Source organism: Vipera ursinii, assembly GCF_947247035.1.
Source record: "Vipera ursinii genome assembly, chromosome: 3".
In the NCBI taxonomy this organism is placed as follows: Eukaryota; Metazoa; Chordata; class Lepidosauria; order Squamata; family Viperidae; genus Vipera; species Vipera ursinii.
In genome coordinates this window covers 103,935,740-103,962,401 of record NC_139516.1, presented here as the reverse complement: position 1 = coordinate 103,962,401, position 26,662 = coordinate 103,935,740, and the positions used below count along the sequence as shown (strand labels likewise).

The 26,662-nt window shown below is 42.2% G+C and overlaps 2 protein-coding genes across 3 annotated transcripts in view; one reads left to right on the top strand and one right to left on the bottom strand.

Moving 5' to 3' along the window:
- The window catches only part of TPR (translocated promoter region, nuclear basket protein), a 111,433-nt gene extending 98,861 nt beyond the window's left edge, over window positions 1-12,572 (bottom strand). For both annotated transcript variants that reach the window (XM_083359063.1, XM_083359064.1), the window contains exons 1-3: window positions 12,311-12,572; window positions 9,670-9,774; window positions 9,060-9,133 (exon numbers count right to left, since the gene is read on the bottom strand). In XM_083359063.1, coding sequence (XP_083215189.1) covers window positions 9,060-9,133; window positions 9,670-9,774; window positions 12,311-12,461 — 330 coding nt within the window. In that variant the 5' untranslated portion in view covers window positions 12,462-12,572. The remainder of the gene's footprint in view (window positions 1-9,059; window positions 9,134-9,669; window positions 9,775-12,310) is intronic.
- A 1,037-nt stretch (window positions 12,573-13,609) lies between these two features.
- ODR4 (odr-4 GPCR localization factor homolog) overlaps window positions 13,610-26,662 on the top strand; it is a 55,575-nt gene continuing 42,522 nt past the window's right edge. The window contains exons 1-4 of the mRNA XM_083359092.1: window positions 13,610-14,106; window positions 14,281-14,451; window positions 14,966-15,100; window positions 19,091-19,186. Of these exons, the coding sequence (XP_083215218.1) occupies window positions 14,353-14,451; window positions 14,966-15,100; window positions 19,091-19,186 (330 nt within the window). The 5' untranslated portion in view covers window positions 13,610-14,106; window positions 14,281-14,352. The remainder of the gene's footprint in view (window positions 14,107-14,280; window positions 14,452-14,965; window positions 15,101-19,090; window positions 19,187-26,662) is intronic.

Sequence of the window (26,662 nt, the reverse complement as noted above, 5' to 3'; positions counted from 1 at the left end):
ATGGATAAAACGGAGGAAGAGGTTCTGTTGATACAGTATAGAGATATGGAGTTTCCCCTAAGGATCAGAAGTTTGAAAGAGAATTCTCAGGAGAACTTGCAAGAGATGCTGGTGGATGCTTTGGCACCTATTTTGGGGTTTAAACCCGAAGAATTATTTGGGGAGATAGATAAAGTCTTCAGAGTTAACTCTTGGATTGCCAGGCAGAGGAAATTGCCAAGAGATGTGGTGGTATATTCTACGAAGAGGAGGATAAGAAATGAGATTATCCAAATTTTTTATAATAAGAGATTTACAATTGCTGGTCAAGAGGTGTTGATTCTGAAAGAGATTCCCCCAAAAGTTTTGAGAAAAAGGAAAGAATTTGCTTTTTTGGCAGAAGAATTGAAAAAACAACAGCTTCAGTTCAGATGGGAGATTCCAATGGGGATTGTGTTGAATTTTGCTGGAATAAGATATCGTCTTAATACAGTTTTGAAGGCACGAGATTTTTATACTAATGTATTGAAAGCAGGTTCACCGCCCTCTACAGAAGATAAAGAATGGAAAGGATGAAGGAGTGCAACAGTTACAAGAAAAACAGCAATCTTCAGAAATTGTGCAACCCTTGGCTTTAGCAGAAGAAACTTCGACTCAAAGAATAACATGGGCTGCATCTAGACGTAAGGCAAAACAACAACAACGGCAACCGGATCAATGTTTGATGATTACAACTCAAGAATCAAGTGAAGCAGTGGGAGGAGCGAGGCCGAAGAGGAAGATTTCTGAAGATCTTCAGGCGGCGCTCCGGAAGCTTCAAGTCACAAAGGATGGTGACAAAATTCCTGACCTGGAATGTTAATGGCTTGAATTCACCACAAAAGGGGAAAATATTTCAGTATTTGAAACATTTTAAAAATGATGTTGTATGCTTGCAAGAGACGCATATTCGCGTATCTGATCAGAAATATTTGATAAATCTGAGACTGGGTACACAATTTATTGCATCCGCTCCAGAGAAGGAAAATGGTGTAGTAATATATGTGAAGAAGGGTTTGATAGCCAAATTAATAGAAGCAGATATACAAGGAACATATATAATTATTGAACTTTTGATTGAAGGGAAGAAAATACTTTTAATTGGAATATATGCTCCTAATCAACAACAAGAATTTTATAAATTGCTACATAACAAAATAATTCAATGGGACTACAAGTCTTGCATTTTAATGGGAGACTGGAATGGTGTGATGGACATGCAGAAGGATAAGAAAGGTTTTTTAAAAAATACTCCTAATCATGCTAGATTGCCTAGATCTTCTTTTGATTTGAAAGATGATTTGGAATTGAGAGACATTTGGAAAGAAACGCGGATGAAAAGGATTTTACTTTTTTTTCTGACAGACATCAATCTTTTTCGAGGATTGATTTTATATTGATTACTAATGATTTTTTTCTAGGATTAAGAAGATCAAGATATGTCCAAGAACTTTATTGGACCATAGTCCAGTTTGGATGGAATTGGATAAGGGTAATGGTGATAGAAGATCATGGAGATTAAATGAAAATTTATTTAGATATGTAGAAAATGTGGAAGAATGTAAAAAGCAGATGAAAGAATTTTTTATTATGAATATGCACAAAGGCACCTCTATTGAAATGGTATGGGATGCAAGTAAAGCTTACATGAGAGGTGTCTTGATATATCTGAATAATAAATATAGACGTAGAATGGAACTTAAGCGTAAAGAAATAGAGGAAATAAAGAGGAAAGAGAAAGCCTTTATATGACTCCATCTGATAAGAGGCTAAAAAGAATCAATTAATTTGTTAAGAAGTCAGTTTGATATGCTAATGGTGGACCAGGTGGCAACTAATTTAAGATATGCTAAACATCATATTTTTAATAATGCAAATAAACCTGGCAGGTGGTTAGCTTATTTATTAAGGAAAAAAAACAAAGATCTCGTCATATAGATAAGATAGAATATAGGGGTAAAGAAGTATTTCAGCAAAATCTTATTAAAAAGGCCTTTGTTGAATTTTATTCGAAGTTGTATGCAAGGGATAAAAGTCAAGGTGTAGACATAGAAAATTATCTGCAAGGAGTGAAGATCCCGGCGCTCACACAAGAGCAATGGGAAGAGATGAATCAATTGATAACCACTGAAGAAATTATTCTAGCAATTAAACAATTAAAAGTAGGAAAGGCACCTGGGACAGATGGATTGACTGCTACTTATTATAAAAACTTACAATTAGAGATGATGGAACCTTTAAAAGAATTGTTTAAAATGATTCAATCTGGAGGGGAGGTACCTCTGTCATGGAAAACAGCATTTATAACGTTGATTCCAAAGGAAGATAAAGATCCTGTACAAACCAAAAATTATAGACCTATATCGTTGTTAAATAACGATTATAAGATATTTGCAAAAATTTTAGCAAATAGATAGATGAAGGTTATGCAACTATCAAACAGGATTATCAAAGGTTATTTATACTATCAAACAGGATTTATAAGTGGTAGGCAAATGAAAAATAAAGTGAGACACATTGTAAATGTATTAGAATATTTAGAAAGAAATAACCAAGTCTCTGCAGCGCTGATTTTCTTGGACGCTGAAAAAGCTTTTGATCAATTGAATTGGCAATTTTTATTTAAGGTGTTAGAGAAGATGCAGTTTGGGGATAAGTTTCTACAACCTATTAGGGCTATATATCACAAACAAACAGCTCAAATAATAATTAATGGTAGCTTATCAGAAGCTTGTAAAATTGAAAAGGGTACAAGACAGGGATGTCTATTATCACCATTGTTGTTTGTTTTAACATTGGAAATATTATTGATTAAAATACGTGATTCAAAGAAAATACAGGGAATTAAAATTAGACATCAACATTATAGATTGAGGGCGTTTGCAGATGACTTGGTTATTACGTTATTACGTTAAGTCAACCAATTCAATCAGTTTTGGATTTAATGGAAATAATTTTACAATATGGACAAGTTTCTGGATTTAAGGTAAATAGACAAAAAACTAAAATATTGTCTAAAAATATGACTATAGAACAAAAGGTAGCTTTAGAAAAATTAACGGGATTTGAAATAGTTAAAAAGTTTAAATATTTGGGGGTATATCTTTCAGCTTCAAATACTAAATTATACAAGAATAATTATGAATTTTTATGGTCAAAAATACAAAAAGAGCATGATAGTTGGAGAAAATTACAACTGTCTTTATTGGGAAGAATTGCAGCTGTGAAAATGAATGTTTTACCAAAATTTTTATTTCAAATGATACCTATACTTAAAAAAGATTCAAATTTGGAGGAATGGCAGAGAGGTATTAATAAATTTATCTGGGCAGGGAAGAGACCGAGAGTTAAATTTAAGATAATGCAAGATGTACGTGAAAGAGGTGGTCTCAAAGTGCCCAATCTTAAATTATATTATGAGGCGGCAGCATTATCGTCAATTAGTGATTGGTTTAATTTAACACAAAGGAGTTTATTGAATATTGAAGGGTGTGATTTGTTATATGGGTGGCATGCTTATTTACGGTATGATAAAAAAGTGGATGAAATTTTTAAAACACATATATTAAGGTCTGCCTTGTTGAGAGTTTGGAAAAAATATTGATACAAGTTGAATTATAAAATTCCTATTTGGGCAATACCTAAACATGCAATAGAAAAAAAGCAGTGGAATAGAAAAAAAAAGCAATAGAAAAAAAGCAGTGGGCTAATGCCTCCTTAAGTAACACCAGCTGCCTGCAATTAGTGCAGGTTCGAGTCCCACCAGGCTCAAGGTTGACTCAGCCTTCCATCCTTCCGAGGTAGGTAAAATGAGGACCCAGATTGTTGGGGGCAATAAGCTGACTTTGTAATAATGCCGCTTGGGGTGTGTGTGAAAGCCCTAATAAGCAGGCATGTACATAGAATGAAGGCTACTGCTAAGCTTGTAAGCCGCCCTGAGTCTTCGGAGAAGGGCGGGATATAAATGGAATTAAAATAAAATAAAATAAATAAATGTGGGATTTAAACATGATGTGATATCATATAAAGAAATTGGATTGGAAAAGAATGAATGGCAACTGAAGTCTTTTAATATTTTAAAAGAAGAAAAAATAGTACAAACTTGGTTTCAGTATGGGCAGTTACAGGCTAGATCAGGGGTCGGCAACCTGAAAAAGGAAAAGAACCGGTTCCATCACAGATAAAAAAAGTGGGAGCCGCGTGCGTGTGTCCATGCACGCGCATGCGCAAAAAACATTTTGCGCATGCGCAAAATGGGTTTTTCTTGCGCATGCGTGGATGCACGCAGTTGCCATTTTTTTTATGTGTGATGTAACCGGTTCCTGGTTGTACGACGGCGACGGCCCGTTTGCAGAGCTACCGCCTTCAGCAGCCTGCAAACGTGCCGTGGCAGCTTTCCCAACAAGCGGCGCCGCTGCCCGTTCGCGCGGAGGTGCGCGCGCACCTCTCCAAAGGAGGTGCACATGCATCTCTCCAAATGGGCGGTGCCACTCTCCATTTGGAGAGGTGCGCGCGCACCACTGCCCGTTCGAAGAAGTGCGCGCGCACCACTGCCCATTCGAAGAGGTGCGCGCGCACCACTGCCCGTTCGAAGAGGTGCGCGCGCACCACTGCCCGTTTGAAGAGGTGCGCGCGCACCGGGCGGCTGGGAGCCGCAGGAGACGGCTCAAAGAGCCGCATGCGGCTCCGGAGCTGCGGGTTGCCGACCCGTGGGCTAGATGGAAAGAAGATCAGAAAATTGGTATTTCAATATCAGATGGGAATTTGGTAAAGCAAATTAGAGATCAAAGTCGAGCGCATATAAGAAGGATATATAATGCATTGATAGAAATTGATTCAGAAGCGGAATTGGTTAAGGCAGACATGTCAAACACAAGGCCCGGGGGCCAGATCCGGCCCGCGAAGTGGTTTCATGCGGCCCGCGAAGCCATCCTGGAAACAGTGAGGGAACGGCCCCCACTGCCTTGGCCCTGGCCCAGAGACCCTCCTTCTGCCAGAGACCCTCAGATCTGTGCCACTCCTGCCCAGGCCCCCATAGGCACCCTTGATGCAAACGATGTAGAGCTGGCCACGCCCACCCAGGAGGCCATACGCACTCTAGCCACACCCATCCAGTAGGCCACGCCCATCCTGGCCATACCCACCCGGCCTCCTGAGGGCAACCGCCATGTTGATGCGGCCCTCAATGAAATTGAGTTTGACACCCCTGGGTTAAGGATTGTATGATAAAATGGGCCCAGAACTTTCAAGAACCAATAATAATGGATACTTGGGAGAAAATATGGGTTAGGAATGTTAAATTCACACAGGCACAAAATTTAAGGGAGAATTTTTACAAAATGTTTTATAGATGGCCTTTAGATCCCAAAAAATTAGCATGTATGTATCCAAATTGTCAGCCAAAATGTTGGAGGTGTGGTTGTGATGATGCAATGTATTATCATCTATGGTGGACTTGTAAAAAAGTTAAAGCTTTTGGATTAAAATTTGGTGGAATATGCAGAAGATTTTTAAGAAAAAGATAAGATTTTTACCACAATTGTTTTTGTTGGGTATTATCACTGATTGTACTGCTATAGAAACCAAACTGATGCTGAATTTAAAAACAACTGCAAGACTTTTGGTAGCGCAATACTGGAAGAAGGAGCACCTGCCTACTATTGAAGAATGGACTTTGAAAGTTTCAAACTTGGCAGAAATGGCTAAAATCTCGGCATATGTGAAAGATCACTCGCAACAGAGATATATAGTGGAATGGAAAAGATGGACTGATTTATTCAGAACAAATATGGGACTACAAAGTATCATTTAGCATTTGAATAGTTATTAGTTATTGTAATTAGAGGCTATATTATTTTTCCTTTTTATGGTTAAGGAGAGTTAAAGTGCGATAGGGTTTAAAGAGTAATTATAGTAATTAGAATATTTTAGAGTAAGATTGTATGATGTAATACCCTGTATTCGGCTCTGGGAAGTCGGGGGGGGGGTGTTGGGATGTGGAGAGGGGTGGGGTAGATGGGGTATATGTTTTAAAAATGTATTTTAAAACTTTTCAATAAAAAAAAGAAAAAAGAAAACCTCAGACAGGAGGAAGAGCGCCACCAGGCAGGCAGGCAGGTGTCTTGCTTGGCTGTGGCTTGGGGGGTGCTTTTTTCAGTGCCATTGTAACTTCGAACAGTCACTAAGCAAACTGTTGTAAGTTGAGGACTACCTGTACTTCATCATTTTTTTCCTCTTTTTTTGGTCAAGTTTTTGACACCTTGCTAGGTGACTGGTGGTACTCAGATGTTGCCATATCCTAAAAGTGGTGTAATGGGTGAAAAGGTTGAAAAGCCCTGCTCCAATCTGTGCTCTCAAATCAATTATTTCACGGGTGTCAAATTGCTGGCCCACAGGCCAGATGCGTCATGCCAAAACCACGCCCATCCCATTGCCATCAATGGAAAAAAGTCACGATACGACATGACACGTCACGTGACATTGTGAGTTTGACACCCCTGAATTATTTGAAGAACTATCAGCATCTTTAGTCTCAGATCTAAGATCACACATATTACAGAGATCCATCCAGCAGTAAGAACCTGAGTCCTTCGAGAATAGGGCGGTATATAAATTCAAATTCAAATTCAAATAATAATAATAATAATAATAATAATAATAATAATAATAATAATAATAATAATAATAATAATAATAATTACAGTTGCAAGAAAAAGTATGTGAACCCTTTGGGATTACGTGGAGTTTTGCATGAATTGGCCATAAAATGCGCTCTAAACGTCATGTAAGTCACAACAATAGAAAAACACAGTCTGCTTAAAATAATACTACACAAACATTAGCTGTTGTCATGTTTTAATTGAACATAAGATGGAAACATTCACAGTGCAGGGTGGAAAAAGTATGTGAACCTTTGGACTTAATAACTGGTTGACCCTCCTTTGGCAGCAATAACCTCAACCAAACGTTTCCTGTAGTTGCAGATCAGACCTGCACAACGATCTGGAGTAATTTTGGACCACTCCTCTTCACAAAACTGTTTCAGTGTAGCAATATTCTTGGGATGTCTGGTGTGAATCGTTCTCTTAAGGTCATGCCACAGCATTTCAATCGGGTTGAGGTCAGGACTCTGACTGGGCCACTCCAGAAGGCGTATTCTGTTCTGTTGAAGCCATTGTTTTGTTGAATTACTTGTATGCTTTGGGTCATTGTCCTGTTGCATCACCCATCCTCTGCGGAGCTTCAGTTGGCGGACAGATGGTCGTACGTTTTCCTGCAAAATGTCCTGATAAACTCTGGAATTCATTTTCCCATCAATGACAACAATCCGTCCAGGTCCTGAGGCAGCAAAGCAGCCCCAAACCATGATGCTCCCTTTGCCATGTTTTACAGTGGGGATGAGGTTTTGATGCTGGTATGCTGTGCCTTTTTTTCTCCACACATAGTGTTGTGTGTTTTTCCCAAACAACTAAATTTTGGTTTCATCTGTCCACAGTATATTTTGCCAGTAGTGCTGTGGAACATCCAGGTGCTCTTTTGCAAAGTTCAAACATGCTGCAATATTTTTTTTTGGACAGCAATGGCTTCCTCTGTGGTGTCCTCCCATGTACTCCATTCTTGTTTAATGTTTTCCTTATTGTAGATGTGTCAACAAAAATGTTAGCATCTGCCAGAGATTTCTGTAGGTCTTTAGCTGACACTCTAGGATTCTTCTTTACATCATTAAGCATTATGCGCTGTGCTCTTGCAGTCATTTTTACAGGATGACCACGCCTAGGGAGAGTAGCAACAGTGCTAAACTTTCTCCATTTGTAGACAGTCTGTCTTACCGTGGACACATGAACATCACGGCTTTTGGAGATACTTTTGTAACCCTTTCCAGCTTCATGCAAGTCAACAATTCTTGATCGTAGGTCTTCTGAGAGCTCTTTTCTGCAAGGCATGGTTCACATCAGACAGTGCTTCTTGAGACCAGTAAACCCAAAACAGGTGTGTGTTTTTAAAGGGCAGGACAGCTGTCAGCAACACATCCAATATCATCACACTGATTGGAGTCAAGGTTGGCTCACTCCTGGCTCCAATTAGCTCTTGGAGAAGTCATTAGGCTAGGGGTTCACATACTTTTTCCACCCTGCACTGTGAATGTTTCCATCTTATGTTCAATTAAAACATGACAACAGCTAATGTTTGTGTAGTATTTTAAGCAGACTGTGTTTTTCTATTGTGACTTACATGACGTTTAGAGTGCATTTTATGGCCAATTCATGCAAAACTCCACGTAATCCCAAAGGGTTCACATACTTTTTCTTGCAACTGTACAGTGCTTCCATCATTATGTAATGCTATACTATGATATTAGGCTCCATTTCTACCAGAAGTGTATGTGGTAAAATAACAACAGAATAAAGGTGATAGTCTTACGAATTGAAGTCAATGATTATAGAGCAAGCCTCACACTTTACTTTTTTTGCTGGCAAAAAAAGCTAGAAAATTTGATTATATGAAAATAATTTAATCCCAAACTGATTTCATCAGACAGGTAAATGACTAAAACCTTTGGAAAATGTGGCAAAATACAGATTTATTTTAATAATAAATAATTTTATTATTTAAATAAAATAATTTATCCATTTAGCAATTGTATAAAAGTGGCAATATTCCAAAAACAAAGAAAAAAAATAGCATGGCTGTAGAACACCAAAGGTTGGATAAGTCGCCTTGAATTTCTACTGCTCTTTACCAATTTTCAGTGGATAGGGCCAGTCTAATCTAATGGTTAATGTACCAGGCTAGACACAAGGAGACTGTAAGTTCTAGTCCCATTTTAGGCATGAAAGTCAGCTGGAAGACTTTGAGCCATTCACCCTTTCTCACCCCAACTCACCTCATAGGGTTGTTGTGGTGGGGAAAATAGGAGAAGGGAAGAGTATGAAGTATGCACACTGCCTTATTTTAAAAAAATTAAAACAGGATTAAAACAATACAAAATAGGCACAAATTATAAATTCCAATTTGAATACTTCTTGACACAGCATCAATACCTGTATGGCCACATTGTGATCTTGAGCACCTTCCAGTTCTTTGTTTTTCTCATTTAGCTTCTTCAATTGCTCATCTGTAGAATGTTCAAAAAGAAGGCTATTTTCATGTTTGTATTACAATAAACCATTCATTAGCAACAGCATGACCAAATAATAACATTTCCTATCCCAAGGAATAAATACTCAAGATTTTTATACATCTATGGTATTGAAATGAGAAAACTGCTGCCTAATCATTTCAAATATGCCTCAATCACAGACAAGCTATATAATTCTAAAAAAGTTATGTTCCATTATAAAATCCCCACTGCTGGTTTGTGTAATTTTAAACTTTTGCACCAGCTGGAAGTCACATTCCTCTTATATAGGAGACATTACATAGGCCTATTGAGGGGCATTTATTGTGAAAAGTAGCTTTAATACTTAGAATTACAGTCTTCATTCCTAAAATCTTGGAACACTAAGTGGTATAAAAATGATTAGAATCAAAAAGAAATAGAACATTGTTCATTTTCTAAAACAAAGCTTTTCAGTATTTGTCTTAAATTTTATACAGTCATATAACTACAGTAATACTATTTTGTGACCCACTTAACAAAATTATACTTACTAAGCTTGGTGAGCTCTTCTCGGAGATTCTGACATTCCTGTGTTTCATTAACAAGCCTCTCCTGACTCTGAGCCAATCGTTTTTCTACTTCAAAATATTGTTGCTCTGTAAAACATCGATTAATACCCTTCAGTACTGTATTATCCCTTGCAGGAAAATAAATAAAAATGTAACCTTTGCACCTTTGGGCTATTGGCTAAGGCATCAGGTTAGAAACTAGGAGAATATGAGTTCTAGTCCTGCCTTAGGCATGAAAACCAGCTGGGTGACTTTTGGCCTTGGAAGAGGAAGTATTAGATGTACTTTCCACCTTAACTAATTCATAAAAATAATAAAGGTGGGATAAAAATAAATTTTACATGTTCCACTCTCTCCCTTGCTACAATCTTAGGATATCTAAACCAGAGGTCCCCAACCTTTTGGGTACCAGGGACTGGTTAAATGCCTGCATCCCACGGATGGGGCTTTGCTTGTTTGTGCAGCCTGGTTGCTGGCATGCCGCAGCTTGGTACTGATCCACGGACCAGGGGTTGGGGACCCCTGATCTAAAAAAAATTTAAAAATAAAAATAAACTGTTTCTCCAAATTTGTCCCTATTTCTTCCTCACAGTTCAGGTTGGCAGAACACAATCCTCCTCTAGGTTTGGGAGAATCCAATTGTATCCACATTAGCTCTAACATTATGATCAAGGAAGTTTACATATCTGTGTAAGCACAGTATGTGTAGGATTACTTCCTAAACGGATTTCAGTAAAATTGTTAAGATAATCAAAGAGACAGCAACCTTTGGTAATTTCATATTTATATAAGCAATACAATACAAGGTAATACCCAGCCAGACCAAACATCTGACTTGTTTGGGGTTTAGAGTTAAGTGTGACAAGTCATAATTATAAAAAAATTCTGATAGGGGGGAAAGCATGAGTGCAGCCAACAAATCTATACAAGTAGTCCTCAGGTTATGACAATTGAGCCCAAAATTTATGTTGCTAAGTGAGACATTTGTTAAGGGAATTTTGCTCAATTTTATGACCTTTCTTGCCACAGTAATTAAGTGAATCATTACAGTTGTTAAGTTAGTAACACAGAATTAGTAAAGTGAATCTGGCTTCCCTGTTGACTTTGCTTGTAAGGTCGCAAAAGGAGATCACATGACCCCAGGACACTGCAACCATCATAAATATAAACCAATGGCCAAGCGTCTGAATTTTGATCACTTATTGAGGATGCTGAAACAGTTGCAAGTATGAAAAAGTCACTTTTTTCAGTGTTGATGTAACTTTGAATGGTCACTAAATGAACTATTGCAAATCGAGAACTATCTGTATAAATCTTTACATTATTTTGAGAATTTCAAGCTTTTGAGAATGGATATTGAATATTAAACCAATGGCTCATAGTGGTTATTGGTACTTTATGGATGTAGGTATTTTTCAGTTAAATGTAAGTTGGTGATACCCTCAAAAATCTAAATCAGTACACTTTAATCAACAATAAGATGGGGAACCTGCATTTCAGTAACATCTGGACTCCTGCAAGTTCTCCCCTGCTCTAAACAGAAGATAATAATGTGCAATATTGTTGGGGATGTATTAAAATTGTTTAGAACTTAATTTTTTTCCGAAGTACAACTTAAAGGAACCATACATATCCAGTGGATGTAATCTTATGTTTGGATTACCCTGGATACAATCTAGTGCCTTGCTTTCAGCAAATCAATGTTATTTTAAAAATACCACATATATTTTGAGCAGGTGAAAAGTTTTTATTTAGTTACTTGGAGGATTTATATGGCCACCCACTTACTTTCAGTGACTCTGTCTCTAGGTGGATTACAAAAAAGAAAAATGCAATATACAAAGAGTATATTGATTTTTAATAGGTATCATACAATGTTTTTGTCAAGAACTCTATACACAACAAACAGAATACTGTACTTATTATAGATTGGGTTTCTCTTTTTTTTGGAAGATTTCTCCCAAGTGCTTTCAATTACTTCGTGCTCAATACAATAGAGAGCCGGAAGGGACAGGAAAGAAAATGGCAACTGTAGTAAAACAGAACACTAATGTTAACTCTCTCTTTAAGGCACCAAGTTTGTTTCATAGGATGGGACACATAGGTTGTTTATCACATACTATGGAAATGGATATCTAAAGTATTAAGTAGATGGAGCAATATCAACAAGCCTTAGTAAATAAATTTAATGACTCTTAATATGACTAAGTTTGCACACAACTACAGCCACGCTGGCTTAAATCTGGTACAATACGATCATTCAAAGTGGCAACATCCTAACTCAGCATCTAAGTCTTACTGTTAAAAATTGAAGCCCGACTCAAGTAGCCGTTGGTCCCATGCGATGCTATGTTTTATATACAAATGTATCTGACTACAATATCCATCACTGCAGCCAGCACAGCTCCTGGTAAAGGGAAATTCAATGCAACAGACAATAGCAAGTTGTCTTTCCCCTTTCATTCATCTGTAGAAATGCCCAGCACACTAGAATAAACGATGCCAGGGTGAATCCTCCCAATTTCTACCTTTGCCCTTTTTCCCGACGCTCACGCAGGAAAAGATGGACCCGCCGCATCCCATCCGATCCAGCTTTCTTTTCCTGCAACGCTACCCGACTCACCGCTGTCCACCTTGTAGCGCTCATGCCTAGTGCGGAGTCCGTCGATCTCACTCTGTTGATCGGCGAGGAATCGCTCCAACTTGCCCTGCACGGCTTTGGGCAGCTTGGCTAATTCGGCGCGCTCCAAAACCTGCTGTAGGACTGCCGCCATCTTGGACAGCCTGCAGAAAAATGCCTCCCTATCCACCCTCCACCTCCGTTTTCTTTTCTCTCTCTCTTTTTTTTTTTTTTGAGTCTTCACCCCCGGAAAGGGCGGAGCAGGAAAATTGGGAAAGTGCATCACGTGACAAAAGAGCGCACGCGCAAAGCGCAGCAATAGCTAGAGATAAGCTACTTGGATTCCTACATATTTATATCTATGGAGATTCCCAGTCATCATGGTCATAGTTATCCCAAAGGTTGTTTTTTTCACGAGGCAAGCCAAGTGTCTTCAAAGAAAAACAAGAAAATCCAGTTGCCTCGTGAAAAAGTACCTTTGGGATTACATGCCTGTGGAGATTCTCGGTCATCCACATCATAATTGTCCCAAAGGTGCTTTTTCACGAGGCAACTTTCGCTTCTCATCCAAGACGCTTCTTCAATTCTGACTGGATGGTGGGGAATAGAAAGGTTACCTATGCACTTTGAGATGAAAACCCTTCAAATGGTGCGGGAGTATGAACGGATTTCCAGAAAACATTGCAGACTACGGGAACCATTTGCGCTTCAGTTTCGAGATGAAGACAACACAGATTCATCCCCCAACTGCTTGCGCCTGTCTTCAACAGTGAAGAGACACAGGGCAGAAAACATCCTGCAGCCAAGAAGACTCCACACTCATTTGCACTACTCAGGTGACCCTGAGGACATAGGAAAACCTCCACATGACCTCAATGACTAAAATAATGCATATAACCAGGTGTCTGCAAGGAATATAAATCCTTCCATTCCCCCACCATCCAGTCAGAGCTGAAGAAGCTTCTTGGATGAGAAGCGAAACGTCTTCAAAGAAAAACAAAGCCCAATTGCCTCCTGAAGAAAAGCACCTTTGGAATTAAGATTCCTACAATTGATGTCGAGATTAGCTGCTGTGAAACGTAGCGTAGGATGGGGATGCTTCGCTTTAGTGACGCGTGGAGCAGTTTACCCAAATTCATGAACTTGGAACTGTGGGAGGCTTTTTTTTCTTCCATTGAGGGAATGTCAGCATTTGAAACCAACGAGGGCCGTGTTGAAGGATTTAGTTTCCGTAACTGATATGAATGACCAACTCCCAGCTGGATTCTGAGAGTTTGAAGTCTACGCATCTTAAAAGTTGATGAAGTTGGGAAACGCTGACTTAAGCTACAGTCTCCCAGTTGACGAGCTGTAAGAAATAGCTTTTATCCCAATGAAGGAAAAGCCTCATCTGCCGCCGGAAATACATCCAGCATTTTTAACCCTCTTGCCTTACGCCATCTTGGATGTGGCGGAATTTATTTGGGAGGGGCGGTTTCTTATGTTTATATAAAGTTAAAAGGACACAGGAGAAGCAGGAAGCAGCTATTTCAGCGCTTTCTGACATAGGAGACAAAAAAGAAAGAAAAAGAATTAGTACTGTATAAGAAAATCCGAAAACGCTTGGAATGCAAGGATTTTTTTGGCCAATTAAGTGTGTGAACGTCATCTAAGTGCGTCCTGTTGGAGGAAGGCGAGTACTGGCGCGGAGAGATGAAGGACGAGGACACATCAGTGTTTGGGTAAAGGAAAGAATCTGTTGGATGCTTTGGATGGAGCTGTACAGCAAGACAACTACGGTGAAACAAATAAAACGAAAGGTAATTTGGATTGCAACTGCTATATAGGAAACTTAATTAAGAAGGCTGCAAGGGTGGAGATAGTTAAGTTTTTAAAAACTCGATGAGGTGCAATAATACTAACCCCTATGTAGCATTTCTCCTTTGTTGGGTTTTTAAGATTAGAAATCTAAGGTCTGTTCCCTTAATTTCTAGGGTTACTGAGCCCCTTCTTCTCCCCATCGTTTATTACACATTTTATGATTGGGCAATTGAGTCTTTGTAATAATGGGAAGAAGCTACTTCGTGGAGGAAACTGTTGGACAATATTTGTCAGACCTGAGTGCTAAATCAAAAAGACTTATTACTGGTCTTTTAGTAGGGCAGGTAAGTCTGCTGTAGTTTTTTACCTATGTTTCCTCTGTTGCAGTTTGAAGAATCTTCTGACAAGAAAATACTATGGAACTTCAGTTATGTCATCAATTACCAATGTACATCTTTATTATTGATGTCTTTCATTAATTATACAATTCTGTACATGTTTATTTAGATATAATTTCAACACTATCTGTACATAATTTAGCTATTGTCATGTAAAAGAATCATTTAAACTGAGGTTTCCTTACTGTACAAAGAGAAAATAAATAGGCTGCGTAGTTAGAGCGTCTTTTGATTCTTCTTTTCACAATCTGTTCCATTAATGTATTTTTCAGATAGAGTTTCCTTGGATTACTAGTGATTGTTAACAGAACTGATGTTGAATGCTTCAAATAGTAGTTAGAGTGTTAAAATATTATTTGTGTATTTTGGAAGCCCTGGACTTAAAAGGAAATGGTTTTTAGTCATTTTATCTATATGGCTATTTACACTTGCTTTAAGTTTGATATTTCTTATTTTTCAGTGTACCCAGCAAAGAGACTATGTTTTGCTGGCTATTCAAACTCCTGTAAAAGAGGAAGAAAGTATCAGTAGTGCAAACCACCATACAGACTTGTCTATTATTGATGAAGAATGGACAGCAGCACATGCCAGACAAGTAATAAAAATTGTCTTACTTTGACATAGAAAAGTACTTTTCTTGTAAACCTGTCTCAGCTTCATAATGATTGTCTTTTTTAAGTTAATGCTGTCTTCTGCTGTTTTTGGACAGTTAAACACAGAACATTCATAAATATTAAAATTATGCCTGTATGAGATATAATCAAATTGCTCTGCCATGTTGCATTATTGAATATGGCTTTGTTGCTTGTCAGGTAGGCTGGGACACTCACAAGTGGGTGAGATGTCCTGCCTTATACATAAGGCCGATATCCATCTGGGGAAGGCAGAAAGTTTCAAACAGTGATGAGTTTTTGAGATGAATGGACATGATCTAGTTTTCTGGTATTCTGATGTTTTGCTGTCAGCTATGGCTGTCATCTTAAGAGGCAGAGTAAGCTGCTTTACAGTGGAAAAGGGATTGACCAGGGTCTTATATTTGAATTTGGCAAACTGATGTCTGTTTGGTTAGTCTGAGTTCTGCTCTCAGACCATTGGATTTCTTTTTTAATCAAGGGGTTAATTCTCTCCAACACTGAATATCCACATATTTAAAGTTAAAATGGGTATTATCATTTTATTCTTCTAATAAAGTGTGGTTTTAATTTAATTTAATTTAATATTTGCATTTGTATACCGCCCTTTCCCTGAGGACTCAGGGCGGTTTACAGGGAATTAAAATCGAAACATACAAAAGTTAAAACCAATTAAAAAAGCATTAAATTCACCCTGTAGATTAAAACCCCAGTTAAAATTTTCTCCTCAGCCTGGGCCCGAGAGCTCAAAGAGCCAGGTCTTCAGGCCCCGGCGGAATGATCGGAGGTCAGGAGCAGTCCTCAGCTCTACCGGCAGCTGGTTCCAGAGGGCAGGCGCTCCCACCGAGAAGGCCCTATCCCTGGGTGTCACCCGCCGGCAATCTCTCACCGGCGGAACCCTGAGCAGACCCTCCCTGTGGGAGCGCACTTGGTCTCCCATGTGGCAATGAGAAAAGCTAAAGGACTGAAATCTATGGCCACATGCCTCTATGTTAGGTTCACAAGATTATATTATTGGAATTATTTCCATTTTGGTTGGTGTTTTTTTTTTAGTTTCTACTCAGCAGAAGGTTGTAGGTTTAGGTTGTAGGTTTATTCGATTTCTATACCGCCCTTCTCCCGAGGGACTCAGGGCGGTTAACAGGGCATATATAAATAAATAACAGTACAAAAATTAAAAAAGATTAAACCAATGCCCAATTAAAATACAATAACAATAAAATAATAAAAAACCTGTTAAAAAGACCCTCCCCATCAGGCCAGACCAGCTAGTTCAAAGAAGTGGGTCTTCAGCCCGCGGCGGAAGGAGCGGAGGTCCGGTGCCATCCGGAGCTCAACCGGCAGTTGGTTCCATAGTGCCGGAGCACCCACAGAGAAGGCCCTCCCCCTGGGGGCCACCAGTCGACATTCCCTGACCAGAGGCACCCTGAGGAGACCCTCTCTGTGGGCACGCACAGGGCGGAGGGGAGTTGACGCCGGCAGCAGGTGGTCCCCGAGGTATCCCGGAACCATGCCATGTAAGGACTTGATGATCATAACCAAAACCTTGAACCTCACCCAGAAGACAACTGGTAACCAATGCAGCTCGCGGAGCAAAGGTGTAACATGGGAGTACCGGGAAACTCCCAAGACAACTCTCGCGGCTGCATTCTGTACCAGTTGGAGCCTCCGAGTGGTCTTCAAGGGAAGCCCCATGTAGAGAGCATTGCAATAGTCCAGGCGAGAGGTCACGAGCGCATGAGTGACCGTACACAGGGCATCCCGGTCCAGATAGGGCCGCAACTGGCGCACCAGGCGAACCTGGGCGAAAGCCCCCCTAGTCACGGCCACTATATGATCTTCAAGAGTGAGTCGTGAATCTAGGAGGACTCCCAAGTTGCGAGCCCTATCCACGGGGGGTAAAGACTCACCCCCCATAAGAAGAGATGGAATATTTTGAATGTCCCGGGATGCCGGAATGCACAGCCACTCAGTCTTGTCGGGGTTGAGTTGAAGTCTGTTCCTCCCCATCCAGGCCCGCACCGCCTCCAGGCAACGGGACATCACATCGAGGGCATCACTGGGGTGGTTTGGGGTCGAAATAAAAAGTTGGGTATCATCGGCATATTGATGATACCCAACTCCAAAACCACGAATGATCTCACCCAGCGGTTTCATGTAGATGTTGAACAGGAGAGGCGAGAGGACCGACCCCTGAGGAACTCCACAAGCGAGAGTCCTAGGGGTCGACCTCTGCCCTCCTGCCAACACCAACTGCGAGCGTCCCAGGAGATAGGAGGAGAACCACTGAAGAACTGTGCCTCCCACTCCCAATCCCCTGAGACGCCGCAGCAGGATACCATGGTCGATGGTATCGAAAGCCGCCGAGAGGTCTAATAGGACAAGGACAGAGGAATATCCTCTGTCCCGAGCCCTCCAGAGATCATTCACCAGAGCGACCAATGCCGTCTCCGTGCTGTACCCGGGCCTGAAACCCGATTGGAATGGGTCTAGATAATCCGCTTCATCCAGGACCAGGGGAAGCTGATGCGCCACCACACTCTCAACAACCTTCGCAAGAAAGCGAAGGTTGGAGACCGGACGAAAGTTGTTCAAAACAGCTGGGTCCAGGGCAGGCTTCTTGAGGAGAGGTCTCACCACCGCCTCCTTCAAGACGGCGGGGAAATTACCCTCACTCAAGGAAGCAGATATAACTGCCTGGAACCAGCCTCGTGTCCTCTCCCGGGCTGCATAAACCAGCCAAGAAGGGCACGGGTCCAATAAACATGTGGTGGAGCTCAGCCTCCCCATAATCCTGTCCACTTCCTCAGGGGTTACAGAATCAAACTCCTCCCAAATAACATAGACAAGACCGCCCGTGTCCTGCTCGTCAGACTCTGCCCAGTTGGAGTCCAGACCGGTCCGAATCCGAGCGATTTTATCCAGCAGATGTTGTCCAAATTCCTCGGCACGACCCTGCAAGGGATCCTCCCTCACCTCCTGATTAAGGAGGGAGCGGGTCACCCTGAACAGGGCGGCCGGGCAATTTTCTGCGGACGCGATAAGGGCAGAGAAGTAATTACACCTCGCCGTCCTCATTGCTGCGAGATAAGACCTAATAAAGGTTCTTAGTCGCAACCGGTCGGATTCGGATCGGCTGGACCTCCAACAGCTCTCTAGGCCCCATTTCCGACGCTTCATCTTCCGGAGCTCCAAGGAGAAGGTCAAAGATTGTGAGAACCATATTTCTCTCTCATGTTGAGGTTAGGGAGAAGATGTTGCATAAAGTACACCCTAGAACAGCAGTCCCCAATCGCTGGTCTGTGGCCCAGGGCTGGCCCACAGCCCATTGGGAACTGGACTGCACAAGGGTGAGCACACAAAGCTATATTTGTGCAAGGGGTGCATGCACAAAACCATGCACTTTTCCCCACCACCACAAGTCCACGGAGCCAGAAAATTTGGGGACCAGTGTCCTAGAAGGTAGGTGCTGGCAATGGAACTACCAAGTTGCTACTCCAGAGCAGGAGGTAGGACCAGGACATGAAGATCCATTGGGCTGCTGTGAGGCATAGTAATAACTGAGCCATTGCAAACCTATTTAGCTATAAATTACTACTTAAGTGGCTATTATGACTATCGAAAGCCACTGAGAGTTCAAGGAGCACAAGGATAGTTGCATAACACCATTTTGACTTTGCCACAAGTCATGAACAAGTGTGATCAAGGCTTTCTCAGTATTCACCCATCCTAAAACCTGACTGAAACACATCTAGACAATCTGTTTCCTCCTCAGTTCTCCTCAAGTGCAGACTGCTCACCTTCTCAACAAGTTCAAGACTGGTCCATAATGAAAAACCATCAGGTTTAAGGATGGCCTCTTGAGGAATGGGTGAATCACTGCCTCTTTCAAAGCAAAAGTGTTAGGCCAATAGTAATAGTAATAATAATATGTTTGTATTTGATTTACTTAGGTATCAAGAATGCTTCCTGGAGGACTGCTAGTTGTTGGTGTTTTTATCATTTCAGTTCCAGAGCTGGCAAAAGAAATCCAAAATATCCTGCGGAAGGTAAATAATAAAAGTAATCTTTTGTTTTATTTTTATTCTTATTTCACTTACAAACATTTGTTTTATATTTTACAGTTACATTTGTTTTCTATTATGTAAGTTGCCAAGATGAAATTGATTGCCATGGTGTGTGTGTGTGTGAGAGAGAGAGAGAGAGAGATATGAAATATGAAATGTTCCCCTAAAAGGAAAACCAAAGTATTTGCAGATAGAAATAACAAAGAACAATATACTTTAATAGATACTTACAGTGAGCCACTGAGTTCCTTGCAGGAAAAGAGCCTCAACCAAGCTCACTCTTCACTTTATATTACATACAATATTGTCAATAACATTTGAAACAAAAGCATCCTTTCCTCTAGAATACTTGGATAAACTATTAGATTGATCTTACTGTTACTTTTCACACTTGTGGTATCCTTCCTGATATTATCAACATATACCATAAACTTCACTGTTTACTTTGCAGTCTGTTATTACCAAATGCTGGTGCTCAAGAACAAGCCGTCTGGGTTATGTTAGCTATCTCCATTCCAAGGCCACAAGCACTGGGTATTTCTACTAAGCAACACAAAGAGCTATATCAACAAAGGCTTGAATAACATAACTCTATATGCTTAATATACTCTATACCACCATGATGGGAGGATAGATAAGGTACCTAAGAATCAGGACTTCCGGCTCCTGTTAAGCAGCAAAGCAGTTGAGAGATTCGGAATGCCGAGCCCTTCAGCTGAATTTCTTTTTGTTGGGGACCCTATATGGGCCAGGAGCGGCCCCAGAAAGGTGGCAATGAAGGATGGAAGTCCCAGGGACCTAGGAGAGACGGCGGTCTCCCCAAACAGTCCAGGAGAAGCCTTCCAGAAAGCAACAGAAGAAAGGCTAGCCTAACTTCAGAGTCTAGCCCAGGGGTCAGCAACCTGAAACAGTGAAAGAGCCACTCGGAACCAGTTCCCTCACAATAGGAAAAACTGGGCGCCGCAAAAAATGTGTGCACATGTGCGTACATGAGCGCATGCACAGAACAGGGTTTGACTGAAGAGTGGAGCCAAGGCAAACTATGCACCTACCCTGCATATTTGAATTGATTGGTTGAACTTTTTTAGTCCCACTTTTTTTTTATTGGACTGCACATGGCAGAGGACTGGGAGCTGCAGGAGTCGGCTGAAAGAGCCGCATGCAGCTCCGGAGCCGCGGGTTGCAGACCTGTGGTCTAGCCCAAGCTGCAAACCATGGAAATCAAAAGCTCTACTTTAAACTGATTGTAAACAGTGCATTTGAATCTGTGTAAGAATATTGATTTTCTCTATCCTACCTACTTTCCTGAAGAAGAGAATTCCCAAAAATAAAAGATCTCTGAGAGAAGAAGGAGGGGGTTTCCCCCCCACCTTTTGGCTATTGGAAGCGGCAAATTTTACCCTTTAGGGAGGGAAAAGACTAGAAAGATCTGAAAAATGAACCAACGCTGACATCTACTGGTGGACGAGGATTATTTGTGGATAAATTTCTGTCTCTGACCTTCAAAGTTCTCAATAAACACAGCTGTGTAGATAAAGTGAGACTAACAAATTTGAGGCAATGAATACTTCACAAGAGGAAATATATGATAAGCAGCAACCATTTCAGAGGACAACGATTTTAAACTATACAGGACAACTTTGAAAGTATGAATCAACTTATCTCCAATTTAATTTTACTCCAAGAAAATTCTCAGGAAAATATAGCAGAGATGACTGAACATAATTCTGAGGATAGAGACTTAAAGATGGAACCTTATAAAGCAAAAGAATATGATTCAATTCAAGTGGAAGAAAAGATAATTTACATCTCAATGCTTCAAAGAAACTTTGAGGATAAGAAAAAGGACTGGAAAAAATATTCTACAGAGATACTGAAGTGGCTGACAGACCACTCAGAGACAGCTGGCACGTTAACAGGTTTATTTAGAACAAGGACAACAAGGTACAGAAGGGTTTGGCTTTTATAGCCGGCAGCCGACTGGCTGGTCCAATCAGTGGCCGGTCTTTTCGCGCCGCGGTTTCTGCTCCAATCGGCTTCGCGTCTTCTGACAGTTCTCTTTCCTCGTGGCTGGGCGGTTCTGCGTTGTTTTGACAGCCGAGGGCTGTCAACCGGTTTGCGCCTGCGCTTGCTAGGAAATTTTGACAGCTGTCAAAATTCCCACGTGTTCGCCTGTCAGAAAGCTTTACCTCATAACTTAACATCGTTTAACATTAGTAATAACTATTTACATATAATACACCCCTTACCCTTCCCCCGGATTGCTTCCACCCCCCGGTTGTTGACTGTTGCTGCCTGCCCATTCGTAGTCCTGGAGGTAGGCAGGTGCTTTCCTGGTACGGTTGGAGCATCGTGGGGGTGTTTCGTTTGCCGGCTCCCCTTCCTCCTGCGGTAGTGGTGGCATTATGTCCTCGTAGGATGGAGTTGGGTCGTCGGTTGTGGGGTGGGCTTGTTGGTCTGTTGGTGGTGGGGGGGTGTTTTCCGGTTTCCTGGTGCGGAGTTGGTCGACGTGTCGTTGTAAGTGGCCCTCGGAGCTTGTGTGCACTAGGTATGAGATGGGTCCAGTTTGTTGTATTATGACCCCTTGGACCCATTTGTGGTTGCTGGAATAGCTACTGGCCCAGACGGTTTGTCCTGGTGTGAAGATTCGTGGTGGGGGGGTAGTTCTGGGTCAGCGGCTGCTCTGTCGGGATGCAGCCTATCTAATCTAGTTATTAGTCTCCTGCCCCACCTGAGTTCTGCAGGTGATTTGCCGGTGGTGGTGCACGGTGTGGTGTGTTGTGCCATGAGGAATTGGCTGAGCCGTCGGTGCCAGTCCCCTTTTAAAAAAATTTTTTTAATGCCTCCTTGGTGGATCTTACCATGATCTCTGCCATTCCGTTCGTCGACGGGTGGAATGGCGCTGATGTGACCAGTCTAATAGAGTTCCTCATAGCGAACATCTGAAATTCACGAGAAGTGAATTGTGGTCCGTTATCGGAAACTATGACGTCTGGGAGGACATGTGTTGCAAAAACCCTTCTAAGTGCTTGTATGGTGGAGTTTGTTGTCGTTTTCTTCAGGGGGATGACCTCGAGCCATTTTGAGTAACTATCTACGATTATTAAGAAACTCTGTCCCCGAATTGGTCCTGCAAAATCTAAATGGATGCGGGACCATGGGTTTTTTGTGGTCTCCCATTTATGGACTGGAGCGTGGGGAGGTTCTCCTCTGGTTAATTGGCATGGGTAGCACCCCCCTACGTAGTTTTCTATGTCCTTATCAATGCCTGGCCACCATACATAGCTCCTAGCGAGGGACTTCATTTTTACCACCCCTGGGTGTCCCTCGTGTAGGGTTTCGAGTGTTTGATGTGTGTTCTTGCTTGGTATCACCACCCTGTTTCCCCATAGGAGGCATCTTAGATGGGATGTTAATTCTAGTTGTTTGGTGAAAAAGGGGCGGAACCCTGGTTCCAGGCATTTAGTTGGCCATCCTGCGGTGACCCAGCGCAGGACCCTGCTAAGGATTTTGTCCTTAGCGGTGTTGACAGCTATTATCTTGGCTGAGAGTGGGCACTCTGGAAGCTCTGAAATAGCCAGTATGTTCCCTGCGGGGGCTGGGTCTGGGTCCTCAGTTTGTACTGGAAGTCGGCTGAGGCAATCGGCGTGTCCTAGTTCTCTACCTGGTTTGTGTATCAGCTTGTAGGAGTATGCTGATAAAAAGGTGGACCAGCGCAGGATTCTAGGGGATAATATTTGGGGAGTCGCTTTGTCCCACGTAAATATACCTAATAAGGGTCTATGATCGGTGAAGATCGTGAAGGGTCTCCCATATAGGTAGTCGTGAAACTTTTTCACGCCTGCGACAATAGCTAGAGCCTCCCTGTCAAGTTGCGCATAGTTTCTTTCGGCTTTGGTTAGGGTACGGGAGTAAAAAGCGATTGGTCTTTGTGTACTGTCTTTGTCCAGGTGGCTTAAGATGGCTCCTATCCCGTACGGGGAAGCATCGCAAGCGATGCATACGGGGACATCTTCTTTAAATAGGGTTACTGTCGAGCTATTGTAGATAATGTTTTTGAGTGATTGGAAGCTGTTCTCGTGTGTCCTCGTCCAGGACCACGGTGTGCCCTTATCTAATAATCTGTGGAGAGGCTCCACAATTGTAGCCTTGTGGGGTAGAAAGGCGTGATAAAAATTTAATAGCCCCAAGAACGCCTGGAGTTCTTGTTTGTTCTTGGGGCTGGGGGCTGTTTGGATGGCTTTTTTGTTGGTAGGATGGATGCCCTGGGCGTCTATCCTGTACCCCAGGAATTCCGTAGAAGTAACTCCTATGGAGCACTTTTCCTTTTTTAGCTTAAGACCGGCTGTTCTGAGCCGGTCCAGAACAGCTGACAACCTGTCAGCTAGATTGGCTTCTGTTTCTCCGGCGATGAGCACATCGTCAAAGTAGGGGCAGACCCCGGGGATCCCCTTCAAGGTTTTTTCCATTATGCTTTGGAATATTCCCGGGGCTGCCGAAATGCCAAACTGTAATCTTTTTACTTTGAAAGCCCCGCGGTGCGTGACGATCGTCTGCGCGTCTGCGGTTTCATTGGTTACAGGCAATTGCAAGTACGCCTGCGTGAGATCCAGTTTCGCGAAGGTGGCGCCGGAGCGGATGGAGGCGAGGACGTCTCTCACCGCTGGAACCGGGTAAGTGTGGGGACTTAGCGCTAGGTTCAGGGTGGCCTTATAGTCAGCGCATAGTCTTATTTGCCCATTAGGTTTAATGGGGGTTACTATAGGGGTCTCCCAGCTTCCCTCTTCTGTAGGTTCTAAAACCCCTAGCTTAACGAGGCGTTCCAGCTCGTCCTCAATTTTCTTTTTGAGGGCGAATGGAACCCTCCTGGCCCTAATCCTGACAGGTTGTATGGTGGGGTTTAGGTTGAAGGAGATGGGTGGACCTGTATATTTCCCCAACGAGCCGTCGAAGACGTCTGCATATTTGTTGCAGACGGCTTTGAGGCTTGCGGCCTGTACAGCATTTACGCCGGTGATGGCGATGCCTAAGGGGCTAAACCAGTTTAGCCCTATTAAGTTGGTGCGATCTCCTTGGGTTATTAATACTTCTAAGGGCCCCTTAAATTTTTTGTACTCGACCCATACTTGGGCTTTCCCCTTAAGCTGTATGGGGGTTTTTTGGTAGTCGGCTAACTGTACGTGTGGGGGTTCTAAGGGTATTGTTCTTTTGCTGCATCGGCAGATTTCCTTGTATGTTTTCAAGGAAATTAGGGATATTGCCGACCCAGAGTCGACCTCCGTTGCAGGCGACTCCCTGTAGTTTGGTTCTAATTTTTACTTTTGGGCTTAAAAGGTGAACCCTGTCTACCGCCTCCACTAAGTTACCCGGGATCTTTCCCCTATTGGCTCGGAGGGTGCTCGTACCTGGGGGGTTAGCCTCCACTTCGTGTAAGTTGTCGCGGGGGCGGCTCCGGCAAACGGGCTTGATGTGGCCGGTCTTTCCACAATTGTGACACTTTGCATTGCGGAATCTGCAGCTGACCCGGGCATGGTTGCCCCTGCAGCTGGCACAGTTGTCGCGTTGGTCCCTTCTTGGTGGCATGAGGCTTCTTGGTTTTTGTCGGTCGATGGTGTCTCTTCTTCGGGGTTGTCGCCTCTCCATCCGGCGTTGAAGCGCGTCTACGTCTGTTAGGTCTACGGATTCGTTGTCGTCGCTGAAGGAGGCCTCGTCCTGGTGTACGGTTCCATGATTTTCTGGCGTAGCCTGGGCTGATTTTTTTCGGTGGTTGTCCTCGTAAGCCAAGATCTCCCGGGAGACCTCGTCTAGGCTCATATCTGGCTTGGATATGATCTTTTTTTGGAGACGTTCGTCTCTCAGCCCAATGACTACTTGGTCCCGGATTCGGTCTTCCAGGTCCGGGAAACCGCAGCTTCGGGCGGCGTGCCGGACCCCTGCAATGAAGTCGTTCGCAGCTTCATCCGGCTGCTGTCTTCGCTGGGCGAATTGTACCCGCCAGTACAGTTCGGAGCGGGCCAGCATATAATGCTTGTTGAGCCGGTCGGTGAGCTCGGCGTACGGGACCTCGGCGATCGGTACGGGGCTGAACAGCCCCATGGCGGCATCGTAGACCAGTGGACCGCTTATGTAGAGGAGCGCGGCGGCTTTTCCTCTATCGTCAGTGATTTTACTGACTAAGAGGAAGCCCTCGACCTGCCCCAGATGCGACTCCCAACGCTCTGGATGGCGGGTGTCGAACTCCCTGACGCGTCCGAAATTTGCCATGCTGTCAGGGTCCGGTGGTCCGCTCCATTGTGGAAGTTATAACTTCCAGTGACTTGTTCAGCCGGCCGGGAACTCTCTTCCCTGGCCATGACTTCAGCTCTGTGGAGCGGATCCCACCCTCGTCGCCAGTGAAGTGGCTGACAGACCACTCAGAGACAGCTGGCACGTTAACAGGTTTATTTAGAACAAGGACAACAAAGTACAGAAGGGTTCGGCTTTTATAGCCGGCAGCCGACTGGCTGGTCCAATCAGTGGCCGGTCTTTTCGCGCCACGGTTTCTGCTCCAATCGGCTTCGCGTCTTCTGACAGTTCTCTTTCCTCGTGGCTGGGCGGTTCCGCGTTGTTTTGACAGCCAAGAGCTGTCAACCGGTTTGCGCCTGCGCTTGCTGGGGAATTTTGACAGCTGTCAAAATTCCCGCGTGTTCGCCTGTCAGAAAGCTTTACCTCATAACTTAACATTGTTTAACGTTAGTAATAACTATTTACATATAATACAGATACGAGGAAAAACACCAGAATTGGAGAGACAAAAGATAACAAGAGAAGTGAAGAGAAAAGGAAGGAAAAAGATTCCTAATAAAAAGAAGTGGGCAAATGCTGATTTAACTTCTTCATCTACAGTAACACCTATGACTAAACAGAAAAATCTTTTGATTCAGCAAAGTACATTGATCAAGAAAGACACTGGGCAGAGAAAAAAGATTAAAATGGAAACTAAGAAAATAGATGATGGGACTTATCAGAGAGAATATTTAAGAAAGAAGGATTTGTTTGAATATGGTTAAAGAAATAGAAAAACTTTGGAATATACCACTTTTAGAGGGATGAATTTTCCGACTAATATAGTATGCTTCTTTCCTTTCTGTAAAGAAAAAAAAAAGCTGAAATGACTTAAATAAAGCAAATGTTTTAGGTACTTAAATGTGACTGAATTTAAGAAAAGTATAAAAAATATTTTGAATTAGAGTTAAGGAATTAGATGATGATCTATTGAGTGGAAAGCTTAAAGATTAAACAGATTAAATATATTCTTAGCTATGGTTAAAAAGAATAAGAAATTGAGGAAATATATATTAAGTTAGGAGGGATATATATTTTAAGTAGTATGTTATTTTTTATGTCTCATTGCTTTTGCTTTTTTTCCTTCTCTTTTTGTTTCTTTTTTATCTTTCACTTTTTATTCTTTTATCTATT